The sequence below is a fragment of the Heptranchias perlo genome, unplaced genomic scaffold, assembly GCF_035084215.1.
Source record: "Heptranchias perlo isolate sHepPer1 unplaced genomic scaffold, sHepPer1.hap1 HAP1_SCAFFOLD_70, whole genome shotgun sequence".
In the NCBI taxonomy this organism is placed as follows: Eukaryota; Metazoa; Chordata; class Chondrichthyes; order Hexanchiformes; family Hexanchidae; genus Heptranchias; species Heptranchias perlo.
In genome coordinates this window covers 1,619,969-1,636,575 of record NW_027139729.1, presented here as the reverse complement: position 1 = coordinate 1,636,575, position 16,607 = coordinate 1,619,969, and the positions used below count along the sequence as shown (strand labels likewise).

Below are 16,607 nucleotides of genomic sequence, written 5' to 3'. Positions count from 1 at the left end.
AAGAACTGTATATACTTTAAAGTGTTAAGGATACAGTTTCAATGCAATATTGTAAACTGAAATAAGAATACAGAATGAATCCAGACTTGCACATTGTCTCAGAGACTGAATGACAGAACAAATCCCACACTGAGATAAAGTAGCAGAGAATGGCAGATACAGAATGTATCCGCCACACACAGACAGTAGCAGAGACTGACAGGTACAGAATAAACGCAACACTTATACATAGTACCTGGAGACTGACAGATACAGAATAAACCCCACTCTCGTACACAGTACCAGAGATACAGATACAGAATAAACCCCACTCTCGTACACAGTACCAGAGATACAGATACAGAATAAATCCCAGTCTCATATACAGTATCAGAGACTGACCTCTACTGGCGGTAAGCGGCAACTGCAATGAGGGAACAAATTCACATTATCTGTCATGGTGACAGAAACAGGACAATGTGCAATGTGAGGGAAGTTTCTGTCTGTTACGTTTACTCTCGTATTTTTGCACTTTTTGAAGATGAAAAATGAAGACAATTGATTCATAATAAAGTTTTTGTTTCACTCATTCCATAGTTGTGAATTTGCCCCATTATATTTCACTGTACATTGCGCAGTATTTCTCTCTGATTTCTCAGGACACGATTTACATTGCTCCTCTACCCCATTTAGACTCTTATTTTCCATGCAGTATGTGGCCTCCTTATTCCCCCTAGCGAAATGCACCACCTCACATCTTTCTATATTGAAATTCAATGGCCATTGACACGGCCGTTCTGCAAGTTTATTTTGTCCCAGTCTTCCTCAGTATTGACTATATTTCCGAAATCAATTACAAGAATTTAACACTATTACAACTGATGTTTGGTCTAACAAAATGTACTTGCAGCTCGTCTCCATTCCCAGTTTTTCTAAATCCCACCCGTGCAATATAATGTGAAGAATGAGTTTATCTTCTGTCCCTCTCTCATCTGTAAACTTCAATGACCCGGGGTTTGGGGACATCTACTGGCCTGAAGCAGAACTGCAACAGTTCGGAACAAATTGCTGAAAGCGGACAATGTGCAGTGTGAGCGTGTTTGTGATTGGTGGCGGGTATTAAATCTAAATTTTTAAACCTGCCCATTAACCTTTAGTGTTTGTTATTGAGCAGTAAACAGAGCCGGACAGTAAGGATATGGGAAGTTATACAAAGAGCATCTATTGCAGGCTTCAGGTGAGGAGTGTGAAGGATACATTTTAAACAGCGGGTGATATGTATCAGTTGAATGGTTAGTCCCAAGGGAGAGGGGATTAGAACCCTGACCTGTACAAAGGTCCATCGTGTAGCCCCATTCATGGATCAGTGCAGGGGTTGGGTTGTGTCTGGATGTCACTAAATTTTTGCAAAAACAGCCTAACACACCTGGTGTGCAGAAGCTGAGTGCTGCAGCACTGCAGTGGAGTCAGACACTGACACTGTTTGTATCGCTGGTTTTCATTTGTTGTTATTACAATGATTATTAACAGAGAGATTCAATTGATCACTTATGTATTTTCTACTTCATCTTTTTTTGAATTGCAAGGTATAATTTATCTTCCAACAGGCAAATACTTGAAGGACCCAGAATCAGTGTGATGTTTACTCCTCCCGAGGCACAAGGAGCAGTCAGTGCAGCCAGCTCCTTCTCACACACAGTATGTATATTATCACACACAGAGCACAGAGACACAGACAGGTCATCAGTCCCACAGTCTCAGACAGCAGAAATAGTCAGTCCCACACTGATCCCAATCCAACAGTCAAAACAGAGCAGGAGAGACAGACGGAATTTCCATTTCACAACAACTCAGTACCACTGATCGGCAGATAAATAATTCCCAGTCCAAAATCACACCCACTATCAGATTGAAACGAACTGTGTTAATCTCACATTAGTTCAGAATTAGCTACGAATTACATACCAGATAGAACTGACACATGGTACTGATTGATAGGTACAGCATGAATTACAATAGTGTACTCCAAGAATCAAATTAAATACCAGCCCACAACTCACACATTATGAGCTTAAAGATGCAGTATTCATGCCAATATTGTACCCTGAGATGCAAATTAGATATCAGTTCAGATGTGACCCATATTTGACTCACATATATGTCCAAATATCTCATAGTGTCAGAATGAAATGTACAGTTTCAATTCCTTTACTGCAGACTGAGGTACACGTTAGATACCAGTCCAAAATTCTCATACAGTATTAGATTGAAAGATACAGTATCAATTCCATTGATGCAGACTGAGCTACACATCAAATACCAGTCTAAAAATCTCAGTGTCAGATTGAAAGGTACAATTTTGATTTGATTAGTACAGACTGACCCACACGTTACATACCAGTATACAAATCTCACACAGTATCAGACTGAAAGATACAGTATCAATCCCATTAGTGCAGATTGAGTTACACATTAGATATCAGTCCAGAAATCACATTCAGGGTCATGCTGAAAGATGCAGTATGAATTCCATTAGTGCAGACTGAGCTACACAACAGATATGAGCCCAACAATCTCAGTGTCAGATTGAAAGATACAGTATCAATTCCATTAGTGCAGATTGAGCTACACATTATATATGGTCCAAAATTCGAATACAGTATCATACTGAAAGATACAGTATCAATCCTATTAGTGTTGACTCAGCTACACATTGCAAAACAGTCCAACAATCAGGTCAAGCTCATGCTGAAAGGTACGGCATCAATTCCATTATTGCAGACTGAGTTATTCCTTAAACACAAGTCCAAATATAGCACACAGTGTCAGACTGAAAGATACAGTATCAATCCTATTAGTGTTGACTCAGCACACATTGCAAACCAGTCCAATAATCAGGTCAAGCTCATGCTGAAAGGTACGGCATCAATTCCATTATTGCAGACTGAGTTATTCCTTACACACAAGTCCAAATATAGCACACAGTGTCAGACTGAAAGATACAGTCTCATTCCCATTAATGCAGACTGAACTACACATTACATACCAGTCCAAAAATCACACAGTGTCAGCTTGAAAGATAAAGTATCAATTCCACTAGCCCAGCCTGAGCTACACAATAAATACCAGTCCAATAATTTCACAGTAAGGTATTGAAATGTACATTCTCATTTAAAATAGTCTTCACAGAAATTAAGATGTAATCCTACATCAAAACTCACAAACATTACATGATTAAAACAAAGTTCTAAAGTGTATCCATAATTACAAATTAACACTAGACAAAGGACTATGCATACATTCATGTATTAAAGATACAGTTTCAAGCAACATACTGTAACCTGAAATAAGAATACAGAACGAATCCAGACTTGCACTTTGTCCCAGAAACTGAGTTACAGAATAAATCCTACACTGAGATATAATACCAGAGACTGACTGTCACAGAATGAATCCCACACTCACAGGCAGTACCAGAGTCTGACAGATTCAGAATGAATCCCACACTCACACACAGTATCAGAGTCTGATAGATACAGAATGAATCCCACACTCACACACAGTGCCAGAGATTGACAGACACAGAATGAATCCCACACTCACACACAGGACCAGAGTCTGACAGATACAGAATGAATCCCACACTCACACACCGTACCAGAGACTGACAGATACAGAATGAATCCCACACTCATACACAGTACCACAAACTGACAGATACAAAGTGAATCCCACACTCACATACAGAGACTGACAGATTCAGAATGAATCCCACACTCACATACAGCACCAGAGTCTGACAGATACTGAATGAATCCCACATTCACACACGGTACCAGAGACTGACAAATTCAGAATTAATCCCTCACTCACACACAGTGCCAGAGATTGACAGACACAGAATGAATCCCACACTCAAACACAGTGCCAGAGATTGACAGACACAGAATGAATCCCACACTCACACACAGTACCAGAGACTGACAGATACGGAATGAATCCCACACTCACACACAGTACCAGAGACTGACAGATACAGAATGAATCCCACACTCACACACAGTACCAGAGACTGACAGATATAGAATGAATCTCACACTCACACACAGTACCAGAGTCTGACAGAGAGAGAATTAGTCTCACACTCACAGACAGTACTGGAGACTGACAGATACAGAATGAATATACAGTCTGACATCTACTGGCCGGAAGGGAGAACTGTAACAGAGTGGAACAAATTCACATTGTCTGTCGTTGTTCCAGATTCAGGACAATGTGCAGTGTGAGCAAATAGTTTCTCTCTGTAACTTCTAGTCTCGTGTTTTTTGATATTTTGACAGTGAAATATTAAGACAATTGATTCAGAATAAAGTTTTTGTTTTACTGATTCGATAGTTGTGAATTTGCCCCATTATATTTCACTCGTCATTGCGCAATATTTATGTCTGATTTCTCAGGACACGATTTAGATTAATTCAAATAAACCGAACTGAAACACGAATAAAAACTGAGCATGAAGCTGGAAGTTTTAATGGCGACCGTCAAAGGTGAAAGGGATAAAATAGAGAGAAAAAAATGCTGGAAAGACTCAGCCGGTCCGGCAGCATCTGTGGAGAAGGGAAGCTCGGGTTAACGGTTCAGGACTATGACCCTTCTAGAGATCAGAAAGGTTAATCCGACATAATTTAAATAAGGAACGGGAATCAGCAGAGGGAAAAACTTCAGAAAATCAATTAATTTCACTGAATCCGGACAATTGTGTTCAATATCCACAGTACAGATCAGGGGAAATAATAATACAAAGGGACAGAGATAAATTTAACATTATGGGGGATATAAATGAGCTTTAAAAGTATTTTTTCAAATGTAAATTAGACCCGTTTGTGTTTTGGAAACACTATCGCTCTGAACAGCATCAAATTCGGTTCCAGTCTTGGTGTTTCTGAATTAAGCGAACTGGGATTCAAACTTGTTGGAATTAACTGTTTGGAAGGCAGCTATGCTCACCATTGTAGCACTTTGTTCACTAGGAGGGAGAAATAGAGTGTTTCTGTGGAGTTTGGGTTTTGAGTTTCTGGCACTTTAATCATAGACAATAAATAGTTCCCAAACACCAGCCCCTGAACAGACACAAAAAGCTGGTGGAATTTCTCATTTATAAATATTAAATAAGAGGATGACAAAAGAGAACAGGAAACGGTCAGGAAGATTTCACAAGAACAATTGGGGAAGCAAAGAGGAACTACGAAATTAAATTATCAAGGAATATCAAAAGAAACAGTAAATTATTCTACAGATGCATAAATAAAACAAGGAAAATCAGAATAGCTTCAGTGCCATAAAGGGATGCACAAAATAAACTCAGTGGTAACGTCAGTGAAATGCCAGAAATATTGAATTATTACTTTTCCTCAGTATTTACCCGGGAGATTAACAGGGTGAACATGATATTAGAGGAAGAGGTCAATAAAGAAATCAAGACATTTAAGTTAGAAAGGGTGGTTAAACTCCTGGTCCAGATGGATTCCATCTGCACATATTAAATGAAGCAAGGGAAAAGATAGCAGAGGCACTGTTACATATATAGAAAAAATCATCACAAAAAGGAATAGTGCCAGAGGACTGGATGACAGTAAATGTGATTCTTATAATTTAAAACAGGAGATAGAACAATTCCAGGGAACTATAGACCAGTTAACTAAAGGTCGGTGGGAGGAATGATCATGGAATCTTTTACTCAATGAAGCAATAGAAAAACATCTAGAAACCGAAAATATAATAAAGAATAGTCAGCACGGATTTCAGAAAGGGAAGGTTTAACAGTTTGGCAGAAGGTTTGACAGTTTAAATTACAGTTCAACATAACTTATCTGCTTAACAATTCTATTCCTCTAGAAATAAACCCCAGTGCTGTGTTTGCTTTCTGTGGCCTCATCAACCTGTGTTGCTACTTTTAACGATTTGTCAATCTGTACCCCTAAATCACTTTGCTCTTCTACACCATTTAGACTCTTATTTTCCAAGCAGTGTTTGGCCTCCTTATTCCCCCGAGCTAACCGCACCACCTCACACCTTTCGATATGGAAATTCAATGGCCATTCACACTGCCTTTCAGCAAGCTTAATACAGTCTTCTTGCATTTTGTTGGATTCTTGCTCAGTGCAGGCTAAACCCCCTAAATTAATTACAAGCATTTAATACAGCATTACAACTCATGTTTGGTCTTACCAAGTGTTTTCCTTTCCCAGTTTTTCTAAATCCCACCCGTGCAATATAATGTGAAGAATGAGTTTATCTTCTGTCCCTCTCTCATCTGCAAACTTCAATGACCCGGGGTTTGGGGACATCTACTGGCCGGAAGCAGAACTGCAACAGTTCGGAACAAATTGCTGAAACCGGACAATGTGCAGTGTGAGCGTGTTTGTGATTGGTGGCAGATGTTAAATCTGATTGGTTTCTTCAGATATCCAATCAGAGAGTGAAAGGAAAAGGTGACGTTGTATCACTCCCAATGACCCAATCACAATCATTGCCTTCCCCCATCCCTCATTACCATAGGGCTGTGGGGCTGCCTATTTAATCCGAGCTCGGAGCGGATTTGGGTCATTTCTGGGTCTGAGATTGAGTTTGAAAATGCCTGAGGACAAGAAAGCAGCTCCCAAGAAGGGCGCCAAGAAAACCTTGAGTAAAGCACCAGCCAAGGGCGGCAAGAAGCGGAGAAAGTCGAGGAAGGAGAGTTACTCCATCTACGTCTACAAAGTGATGAAGCAGGTTCACCCCGACACCGGCATCTCCTCCAAGGCCATGAGCATCATGAACTCCTTTGTGAACGATATTTTCGAGCGCATCGCGGGTGAAGCTTCCCGCCTGGCTCATTATAATAAACGCCACACCATCAGCTCCCGGGAGATCCAGACCGCCGTGCGCCTGCTGCTGCCCGGGGAACTGGCCAAGCACGCCGTGTCGGAAGGGACAAAGGCGGTGACCAAGTACACCAGCTCCAAGTAAAGCTCCACAATCTATTGAAAAAAATTAACACAAAGGCTCTTTTAAGAGCCACCCATAGTCTCTCTGAAGACGCTGTAACGACACCTCTGCATGGAATCATTTTACTGTAGATAGTTTGATACTAACTGTCTCTCTATAACTGATGTGCTATTGTAATTTCTCTTCAAATCTGGAAGATTCTCATAATCACTGCCCGTTATAATCTGTGTGTCTCTGTTTTATTTGGTCCCAATAACCAAAAACGTGTCCATCATCCTCTCATTTCCAATCATATTCCGCCCTTTTCCCCGCGTCTGCACCTTCACAGCCGTTTTAAGGCGGTGGATTAGACTTCAGTCATTTTTTTCTCCTTTTCACGTTTGTTTGTTCATTATTCGGGAATATCACTTTCAGAACCGCAATCCTTTGTAAAACAGCAGCCCTGAAAGGGACTTCACACCGAGTACAGAATAGTCTAAAGGCTCTGTCACTGTTCGACTTCTTACACCAGGAGTCTCGGCTCCGGTTTCGATCGCGCTGCAGCTCCTGTGAACAGGGATCAATCCACAATCTGTGGTTTGTTACTTTTACAAAGATTGAGCTGGAATCTGTCCCGTTACAAAATGGGACTTTATTCCCGCCCGATTGAAAGCGAACGGTGAATGAAGCCGGATTTTAACCGGATTGTAAAAGATTCTGGAAGTTGTGACGGGAAATGTGGAATAACAGAGTAAAAGGAGAGAGATTTTTAAATATTTGTCTTAAGGCGACATTATTTACTTAATCCGCTCCTTGTGTTACAAATATATTGGCGGGCTTTTCAAATTTTAAAAAAAACGGTTCAGTTCGGTATTTTCCGCCTTTTTCTCATTGCCGGCTGTTGATTGGTGAATAAAACAGCTCTCTGAATGGACTGTTCATTGAAACAATGAGATTGAGGACAGATGGACCAATCACAATTTCCCCCACTCTACTCCTCCAGAAGGTATAAGAAGGGCGAGTGCGGGAGGATTTCTTCATTCTTTGTGAAAGTGTTTGTGAGATTGTGGAAATGTCTGGAAGAGGAAAAACCGGCGGTAAAGCTCGGGCCAAGGCCAAGTCTCGCTCATCCCGGGCCGGACTGCAGTTCCCTGTGGGCCGTGTTCACAGACTCCTGCGAAAGGGGAACTACGCTGAACGTGTGGGTGCCGGAGCCCCGGTCTATCTGGCTGCTGTGCTCGAGTATCTGACGGCTGAAATCCTCGAGCTGGCCGGCAACGCGGCCCGGGACAACAAGAAGACCCGCATCATCCCCAGACACCTGCAGCTGGCCATCCGCAACGACGAGGAGCTCAACAAGCTGCTGGGACGGGTGACCATCGCTCAGGGCGGGGTGCTGCCTAATATCCAGGCCGTGCTGCTACCGAAGAAAACCAGCACTGTGAGCTCTAAGAGCAAGTAAAGCGGCCGAGATTTAATCTGATAACCCAAAGGCTCTTTTCAGAGCCACCCACTGTATCTATGAAAGGGCTGAACTATTGATCACTGTTATCCCCGTTCTACGTTAATATATTACATCTCTCCAGCGGTTAAAGGAATGGGAGCCAATGTCAGTCAGCGAGAACATGGGTGATGGGTAAACAGGACTTGGTGGGAATTAGAATAGGGCAACGGTGTTTTGGAGGAGTTCAAGTTTACACAGGGCAGAAGATCGGAGGCTGAGCAGGAGAGCATTGGAATAGCCAAGTCTGGAGGTAAGAAGGGAATGGATGAGGGTTTTTGCACCAGATCAGCTGAGGCAGGTGCGGAGACGCGCGATGCTTCGGAGGTGGAAGTCGGCGGCCTTGGTGATGGAGCGGAAAAGACCATAAGAGAAAGGAGCAGCAGTAGGCCATTTAGCCGCTCGAGCTTGCTCTGCCATTTAATGAGATCATGCCTGATCTGATTTTTACCTCAACTCCACTTTCCCGCACTTTCCCCATATTCCTATATGTGGTCGGATGCCCGTCTCAGGGTCAGATTGGACGCCAAGGTTGCGAAAGGTAAGATTCCGCCTCGCACAGTGGCCCGGGGCAAGTCTCTGTCCATCCCGGTCCCTGAATCTATCCATTCCCCACTCAGGACCAGGGTCTGTCCATCCCGGTCCCTGAATCTATCCAGTCCCACATAGGATGTGTCACCATCCATTCCGTTCCCAGAATCTATCCAGTCCCCAATGACCTCAGCTCTAATGAAACTCATTGTACTCACACAGGAAATGTCTCCATCCATCCCAGTCTCTGAATCTATCCAGTCCCCAAACAGGATCATTCTCCATCCATCCCAGTGCCTGAATCTATTCAGTCCCCACACAGGATAATTCTGCATCCATCCCGGTGCCTGAATCTATCCAGTCCCCACATAGGACCAGTCTCCATCCATCCCAGTGCCTGAATCTATCCAGTCCCATACTGACCCAAGCACGGAAAGGTATCGGGTGCCTTCCACACCGATTTATGTTTATTGAACTATTGGGCGCCTACTGTCAGCTACAAATCTGAAAACTAAAACTCCCTCTTCCAACGGTCCCGGAGCGGCACTGATTGATTCTGTTATGATCGTGATTGTATTGGAACTGTAGTGTGCCTCAATTATTGAATTTAAATTGTATTTTCCGCCTTTTTTCCCAGCAATCCTTGAATATCAAGCCGGAGTCTGTAAGGGTTGTGTCTGAATTTGTATTTCGCATTTGATGCTGGTGAAAATTTTATAAAGGACGGTAACTGATTCCTGGAGGCGGAGCTCGAAGTTACACGTCCGCTTGTCCGTCATTCTGAGCCAGTCTCCTCCCCTCCCGCACTTCATGCTCTGTCTGTCATTCAAACACTCCTCCCCGGCCTCTCCGATAATGTGCCTTTCTCAACCAGGTCGGGGCGGGCTTTATAAATCGAGAAGAAAGGCGAGAGTTTTTCATTCACCAGCGATCTGAGTGAAGAATCATCATGTCTGGCAGAGGTAAAGGAGGCAAAGGACTGGGCAAAGGCGGAGCCAAGCGGCACCGTAAAGTGCTTCGTGATAACATCCAGGGGATCACCAAACCAGCCATCCGCCGCCTGGCTCGCCGTGGCGGTGTCAAGCGGATCTCGGGTCTGATCTACGAGGAAACCCGCGGGGTGCTGAAGGTTTTCCTGGAGAATGTGATCAGGGACGCGGTCACCTACACTGAACACGCCAAGCGCAAGACGGTCACTGCCATGGATGTGGTGTACGCTCTGAAACGGCAGGGCCGCACTCTCTATGGATTCGGCGGCTGAACAACTCGACCCTTTCAAACCGGACACAAAACAAAGGCTCTTCTAAGAGCCACCCACCGCCTCACAGAGAGAGCACTGACCTGGGAACTGGTGCGGGATATATGGGGCTCGGGAATAGTTTTATAATTAAGGAGTTTTCAGGAACACAATACGGTGACGTGGGATCGGCGGCGTGCTGCACCGGTTACTGAGAGGAAAATTTCCCTGAATGAGTGCACTGAATTGTCCAGGGAACGTTACAAGTGAGTTTACCCGGACCTGCATTTCCCCCCTCAGTGAAATGCTCCTTCACTCCATTCGCTCTGTTTTGGTTCTGTTTCTCAGTCAGATGTTGTGATGTGGGACCGGGGGTTTCCATGGGAGAACAGGTTAAGCTGAGCCGCTGTGATAAGGGGCCAGCTTGTGATATGGATTTTCACTCTGATGGTTGTTTCTGACACTGATACTGAGAGGGTTTGTGAAATTGAACCGTTTGAGCTCAGTCATTGGGGACCTGGAATTACCACAGGCCCAACTCTCAAAGCCCGCTCCAAACTGAGGCTACTTCTCATTGGTTGCTTTGCTTGAAAACTAATTTCCTTAACCAATCGGAGAGACGTCAATAAGAAATCAGAGCAAATTATTGGCCAGAATTGACCGATTTTTTAAAATTTGAAAAAGGCCGCCAATTTCAGTGTATGAAATCAGTGAATTACTCCGGACATGTCGTTTTCAGACAAAGACTTAAAATCTCTTTGTAATAATGTTATTCCGTATTACACGTCCCAGATTCCTAGCGCTGTTTAAAAACACATTGTCCATAAATTGCGGAATAAAACCCCATTCATAGATTGCTGATATGGACAAATTTCACTTCTACCTGTAAAAGTAACAAATTACAGGTTATCGATTGATTCCGTTGCAGGGACTGAACAGGAGCCGTGTGTCCTGAAAACGGAATCATTGACGAAGCCTGAAAATGAGCCTGTTCTTTTCCCCGAGGCGTTCATTCTGGATTGTTACAATGCGGGGAACGGGCTGCTAATATGCGGGATATTAATATCAGTAATTAATTATTTCAGAGACTGGCTCCGCAGTGAGAAAGAGGAAGGAACTGAATTCTGATTCTTCGCCCTGAAAGTGGTGGTTAACGGGAAAACCGGGGGCGGTGTAAATCTGAATGAGAGCAAGAGCAAAGCAAAAGGGGAATTGAACGGACCCCGGATCCGTGTTCACTTTATTGGGCAGTAAATTCTACAGAGACAAACATTAAAATGGGGCAGTTTCACTGACTTTATTTCAATTTCTCCACCAGATTCAAAGGATGAAGACCGAGTAAAGCAGCAATTCTGAATCTGTCAGTCTCTGGTCCTGTGTGTGTGGGATTCATTCAGTATCTGTCAGTCTGTGGAACTGTATGTGAGTGTGGAATTGATTCTGTATCTGTCAGTTTCTGGTATTGTATGTGACTGAGGGTTTCATTCTGTATCTGTCACTCTCTGGTACTTTGTCTGAGCGTGGGATTGATTCTGTAACTGTCACTCTCTGATACTGTATGTGAGTGACGAATTTATTCTGTATCTTACTCTCTGGTACTATGTGTGAGTGTGGGATTGATTCTGTATCTGTCAGTCTCTGGTATTGTATGTGACTGAGGGTTTCATTCTGTATCTGTCACTCTCTGATACTTTGTCTGAGCGTGGGATTGATTCTGTAACTGTCACTCTCTGATATTGTATGTGAATGTGGGATTCATTCTGTATCTCTCACTCCCTGGCACTGTGTGTGAGTGTGGGATTCATTCTGTATCTCTCACTCCCTGGCACTGTGTGCGAGTGTGGGATTCATTCTGTATCTCTCACTCCCTGGCACTGTGTGTGAGTGTGGGATTCATTCTGTATTTCTCAGTCCGTGGAACTGTATGTGAGTGTGAGAGGGCAGGGACCTTTGTTCAGGTCAGGTTTCTGATCCCCTCTCCCATGGGACTAACCTTTCAACCGAAACCCAACAGCCGCTGTTTAAAATGTATCCTTCACACTTCTCACCTGGTGCCTTCAATAGATGCTCTTTGTATAACTCCCCACATCCTTACTGTCCGGCTCTGTTTCCACTCTTCACTGTCCAACCACAGAGTGAGACTGGAACTAAACCAGGAACATTCACGATTGGTTTGGGGGGAGAAAGCAGCAATGATTTTAAATAGCAGGTTCTTCCCATTCTGAGTGTGAAACGGACACACTGGTGGGAATGTGAGACTGATATTGTGCCTCTCTGTGTCTCTATCTCTAGTGCTGTACATGAAGGTGGGATACTGTTACTGAGCGTGAAACGGACACACTGATAGGAAGTGTGAGACTGATACTGTGTCTGTGTGTATGTCTCTCTCTCTGTTTATCTGTCGGTCTGTCTTTCTCTCTCTAGTGCTGTACATGAAAGCAGGATACTGTTACTGAGCGTAATATGAACACCCTGTTGTAAGGTAAAGACTGATTCTGTGTCTGTGAACAGACCTCCGGTTCTGTTGGTGAGACGGTCACTGTCCCTTCTATTATGTATGCGCCGGTCTGATTGTGCATTTATCAGTCTCCAGTCCAGTAAGGAAAGTTGGAGAGAAACAGCCTGTAACTGTCTGACACTGGACTGCCTATGAATGTTGAATTTATTCAGTAACTAGCCGTCTCTGGGTATTGAGAACGGGACGGATAGGACACCAGTTACGATTGTCTGTCAGTCAGTTTAGTAGGAGGGAGAGACACAGAGAGATTGGAGGAGCCCAGAGCGGATAATTTGTATTTTCATCTTAATCAAACATATTTCGGTGTGGATCAATATAATAATGTAAAACCAGGTGTGGATTATCACATCCACAGCTGTGATTGTCTCCTGTCCCTGAATCTGGGGACCAGACACTGTGAGGAGCGCTGGCCTCAGAGTGTTTAACAGTTACTGAGCTGGGAAACTACAACTAACCCCCGAGAATCTGCAGCACAGGCCGAGCGGGGAGGAAAGCCTGTCCCGGGAATTGTCAATCTGGCGAACAGTTTGTCCTGTGAATGTGAAGATGTGAACATTGTGTCAGAGAGAGTGTGTTAAAGGGGCGGGCGGGTTAGATTAATGTCACTGTGTTTGTGTGGCCGGTCTCATCGCCGGATTTCCAAGTCTATTTTGAGTAAAATTTAAAAAAATCCCTGTCAAAGGAACGCCCTCCTCCCCTGCCGAGCTCCGAAGTGGAAATTTAAGGTAAAGTTTCAGATCAATTCAAGATTTCAGCCGAAAAACGGAGATCATGTCAGCGATCGGGTGAGAGAGCGCGATCAGTGCAGCAATGAAACGGGTTTAAATCGAAACTGGTGCTTTTAATTCCGGTGAAAGTTTTTCGACAGCAAACATCCCGGTGTTAGAGATGGGAAGGGGCTAGTCTGGGACTCTGGAGTGCCCGATTTGAATTGGAATCGGGGAGTTTAAGAGGAGAGAGAAACACAGAGAGGCTGGAGGGGCCGGGAGCTGACAGCAGGATGTCTCCGCCCCGTCCGCTCTGTGCCTTTAAGTTGCTCTGTGCCGCCGCCTCTCGTTTCATTTCTCACCCAGCTCTGACTGTCAGAGAGGTTTTCTGCAGATTCCCGGACATGACAGACACTGCAGCCGCAGAAGCGGCTCCTCCTGCCGCCGCCGCCGCTCCACCCAAGGCTCCCAAGAAGAAGAAGGCGGTTCCCCGACCCAAGACCACCGGTCCCCCGTTGGGCGAACAGATCCTCAAGATTGTGGCGGATTGCAAGGATCGCAAGGGGATATCCCTGGCCGCGATAAAGAAGGTTCTGGCTACCAAAGGCCTGGATGTGGAGAAGCACCGGTCCCAGATCAAATTAAGTATCAAGAGAAATGTGGAAAAAGGCTCCCTGGTGCAGATCAAGGGCACGGGCGCCTCGGGCTCCTTCAGAGTCGCTAAGAAGGAAACCCAGGCAAAAGTGGTAAAGAAGGTGAAGAAACAAGTGACCAAGAAATCTCCCGGAAAGAAAACAGCGGCCAAAAAAACAGCCGCCAAGAAATTAACGGCCAAGAAACCAGCGGTCAAGAAATCGACCACGAAAAAGGCGGCGAAATCACCAATTAAGAAGAAAGCGGCGGCGAAGAAGCCCAAGACCCCCAAGCCAGTGAAGGCGAAGGCGAAGAAGGTGAAAAAACCGAGGGCCAAGCCCAAGCCGAAGTCAGCAAAGCCCAAGAAAGCAGCGGGCAAAAAGAAATAAAAAATCAAGTGCAACTTGTGACCATCTGAACCCAACGGCTCTTCTCAGAGCCACCCACGTCTCTCAGAAAAGAGCTGATCCCGGAATCAGATGATTCCTGTCCAGGGGCCTGGCTCAGATTTCAGATAGAAATCATTTCAAATAAACCCAGGGTCCTGGTGACTCGCTGATATTCGCTATCCCCGCCCGACCCCCACTGTCTGAAATAAAATAGAGAGAATGGGATGTCCGGGCCGGGCCTCACTGGAACTGGCGTGTGTTCGGCTCCAGTCACAGTTCATTTTTTCTTCCAGATTCAGGGCGAGAGTCGGTGACAGGGTAAAACTGGCGGAGATCCGCAACTATCACAATTCAAACCCCAACACATGAGATTCTCCAAATCAGCTGGAATAAAGTGTTTGTAAACTGCTGAACCCGTCTGGGAGGGGATGTGTGGGGAGATCGAATCGGGTCTGGGACTGAAATGGAAGGAGGCGGGTTGACTTGTTATAGAAAGGACTGTATTTAGGCAGGAATATTACTGACTGTTAATTGTAACGGGGCTTATTGAAAAGCTCCGGGTTTCTGGAAATCCTTGAATATGAAGCCCGAGTCTGTAAGGGTTTGTGCGGAGCGCTGTGTTTCGGTTCTATTATCGATAAACGGTTTGAAATTGGCGGGCGGAGAAAGCTGGAGGTGGAGCTGGAAGATCAGAGGCCGCTCTCCGCTCTGTCCGTCACTCTGAATCTCTCCTCCCCTCTCTGTTTGATCTCTCACTCTGTCTCCTCCCCTCCCTGTTTAATATCTAACTCTGTCTCCTCCCCTCCCTCTCTTACCCTGTGCCTGTTTCAGTCAGGTCGGGGCAGGCTGCATAAAAACGGAAGCAGCATAAATTTGTTATTCATTCAGCAGCGATTTGAGTGAAGAATCATCATGTCTGGCAGAGGGAAAGGAGGCAAAGGACTGGGCAAAGGCGGAGCCAAGCGGCACCGTAAAGTGCTTCGTGATAACATCCAGGGGATCACCAAACCAGCCATCCGCCGCCTGGCTCGCCGTGGCGGTGTCAAGCGGATCTCGGGTCTGATCTACGAGGAAACCCGCGGGGTGCTGAAGGTTTTCCTGGAGAATGTGATCAGGGACGCGGTCATCTACACTGAACACGCCAAGCGCAAGACGGTCACTGCCATGGATGTGGTGTACGCTCTGAAACGGCAGGGCCGCACTCTCTATGGATTCGGCGGCTGAACAACTCGACCCTTTCTGACCAAACACAAAACAAAGGCTCTTCTAAGAGCCACCCACCGCCTCACAGAGAGAGTTGTAAACAATTTTTCAAGATCTTGAAACATTTGCCTGAGGAAGGAGAAAATCTCCGAAAGCTTGTGAATTTAAAATAAAATTGCTGGACTATAACTTGGTGTTGTAAAATTGTTTACAATTGTCAACCCCAGTCCATCACCGGCATCTCCACATCATCACAGAGAGAGCACTGACCTGGGAACGGGAGAGGAAAGATCTCGGGATGGGGAATCAGTTTCCGATATTTAATTATTATGGGGAGATTCCCCAACACTCGGTACAGGGAGATCAGAAACAACGGCCGGGGTTCTCGGCCATCCCGAGAGAAGCAGCGGAATTCCCGGTTTCACGGTATAAATGAACAGGCGGGGATCCAGAGTCTTTCCCCAGACATTACATTCTCCGCTCAGAGTAAAATCCCGCCTCACTCCCTCTCCCGCTGTGTCCTCTCTGCTCGGTCTTTATTTCCTGCCCTCATTCAATTATCAGTTCGATGTGAAGTTTCTGTTTGAGGAGCGGTTCACCGGGCCGGAACTGGCGGGATTTTTGAAATTGAAGCTGGACTTTGTCCCGTTCCGGAAAGCAATGACCGGGGCTTTATTCCCGCCCGTTTACAGACAGATCAGAGAATGAACCGGAATGTGAAACAGCCTGAGATTTAAGCTGACGAGTCGGAAATAATGGAGATTATAAAGAGAGAGATTCTTAAATTGCTGGAGGGAAATGAGATTTTCTTGAAACTGTTATTTGATGCTCTGAAATTGGCGGGCTTTTTGAAATTGATGATTAATTTCAGCTCAGCCAATTGGGGCCCAATAACTCCCGCCGTTTCGGTCTGACTGACTGAGCTCGGATCAATCATCGTCCA

The 16,607-nt window shown here is 45.0% G+C and overlaps 3 protein-coding genes across 3 annotated transcripts in view; all 3 read left to right on the top strand.

Annotated features, from left to right (window-relative positions):
- LOC137318393 (zinc finger protein 3-like) overlaps window positions 1-16,607 on the top strand; it is a 626,361-nt gene that overhangs the window by 3,770 nt on the left and 605,984 nt on the right. The gene's annotated exons all lie outside the window — the stretch shown is intronic.
- Window positions 6,613-6,987, top strand: LOC137318410 (histone H2B 1/2-like). Its single transcript, XM_067981315.1, has one exon. It carries the CDS (start codon window positions 6,613-6,615, stop codon window positions 6,985-6,987), a length of 375 nt encoding a protein of 124 aa, XP_067837416.1.
- On the top strand, window positions 7,965-8,407 carry LOC137318398 (histone H2A-like). The gene has a single exon (XM_067981300.1). The coding sequence runs from the start codon at window positions 8,018-8,020 to the stop codon at window positions 8,405-8,407; it is 390 nt and encodes a 129-aa protein (XP_067837401.1). The 5' UTR covers window positions 7,965-8,017.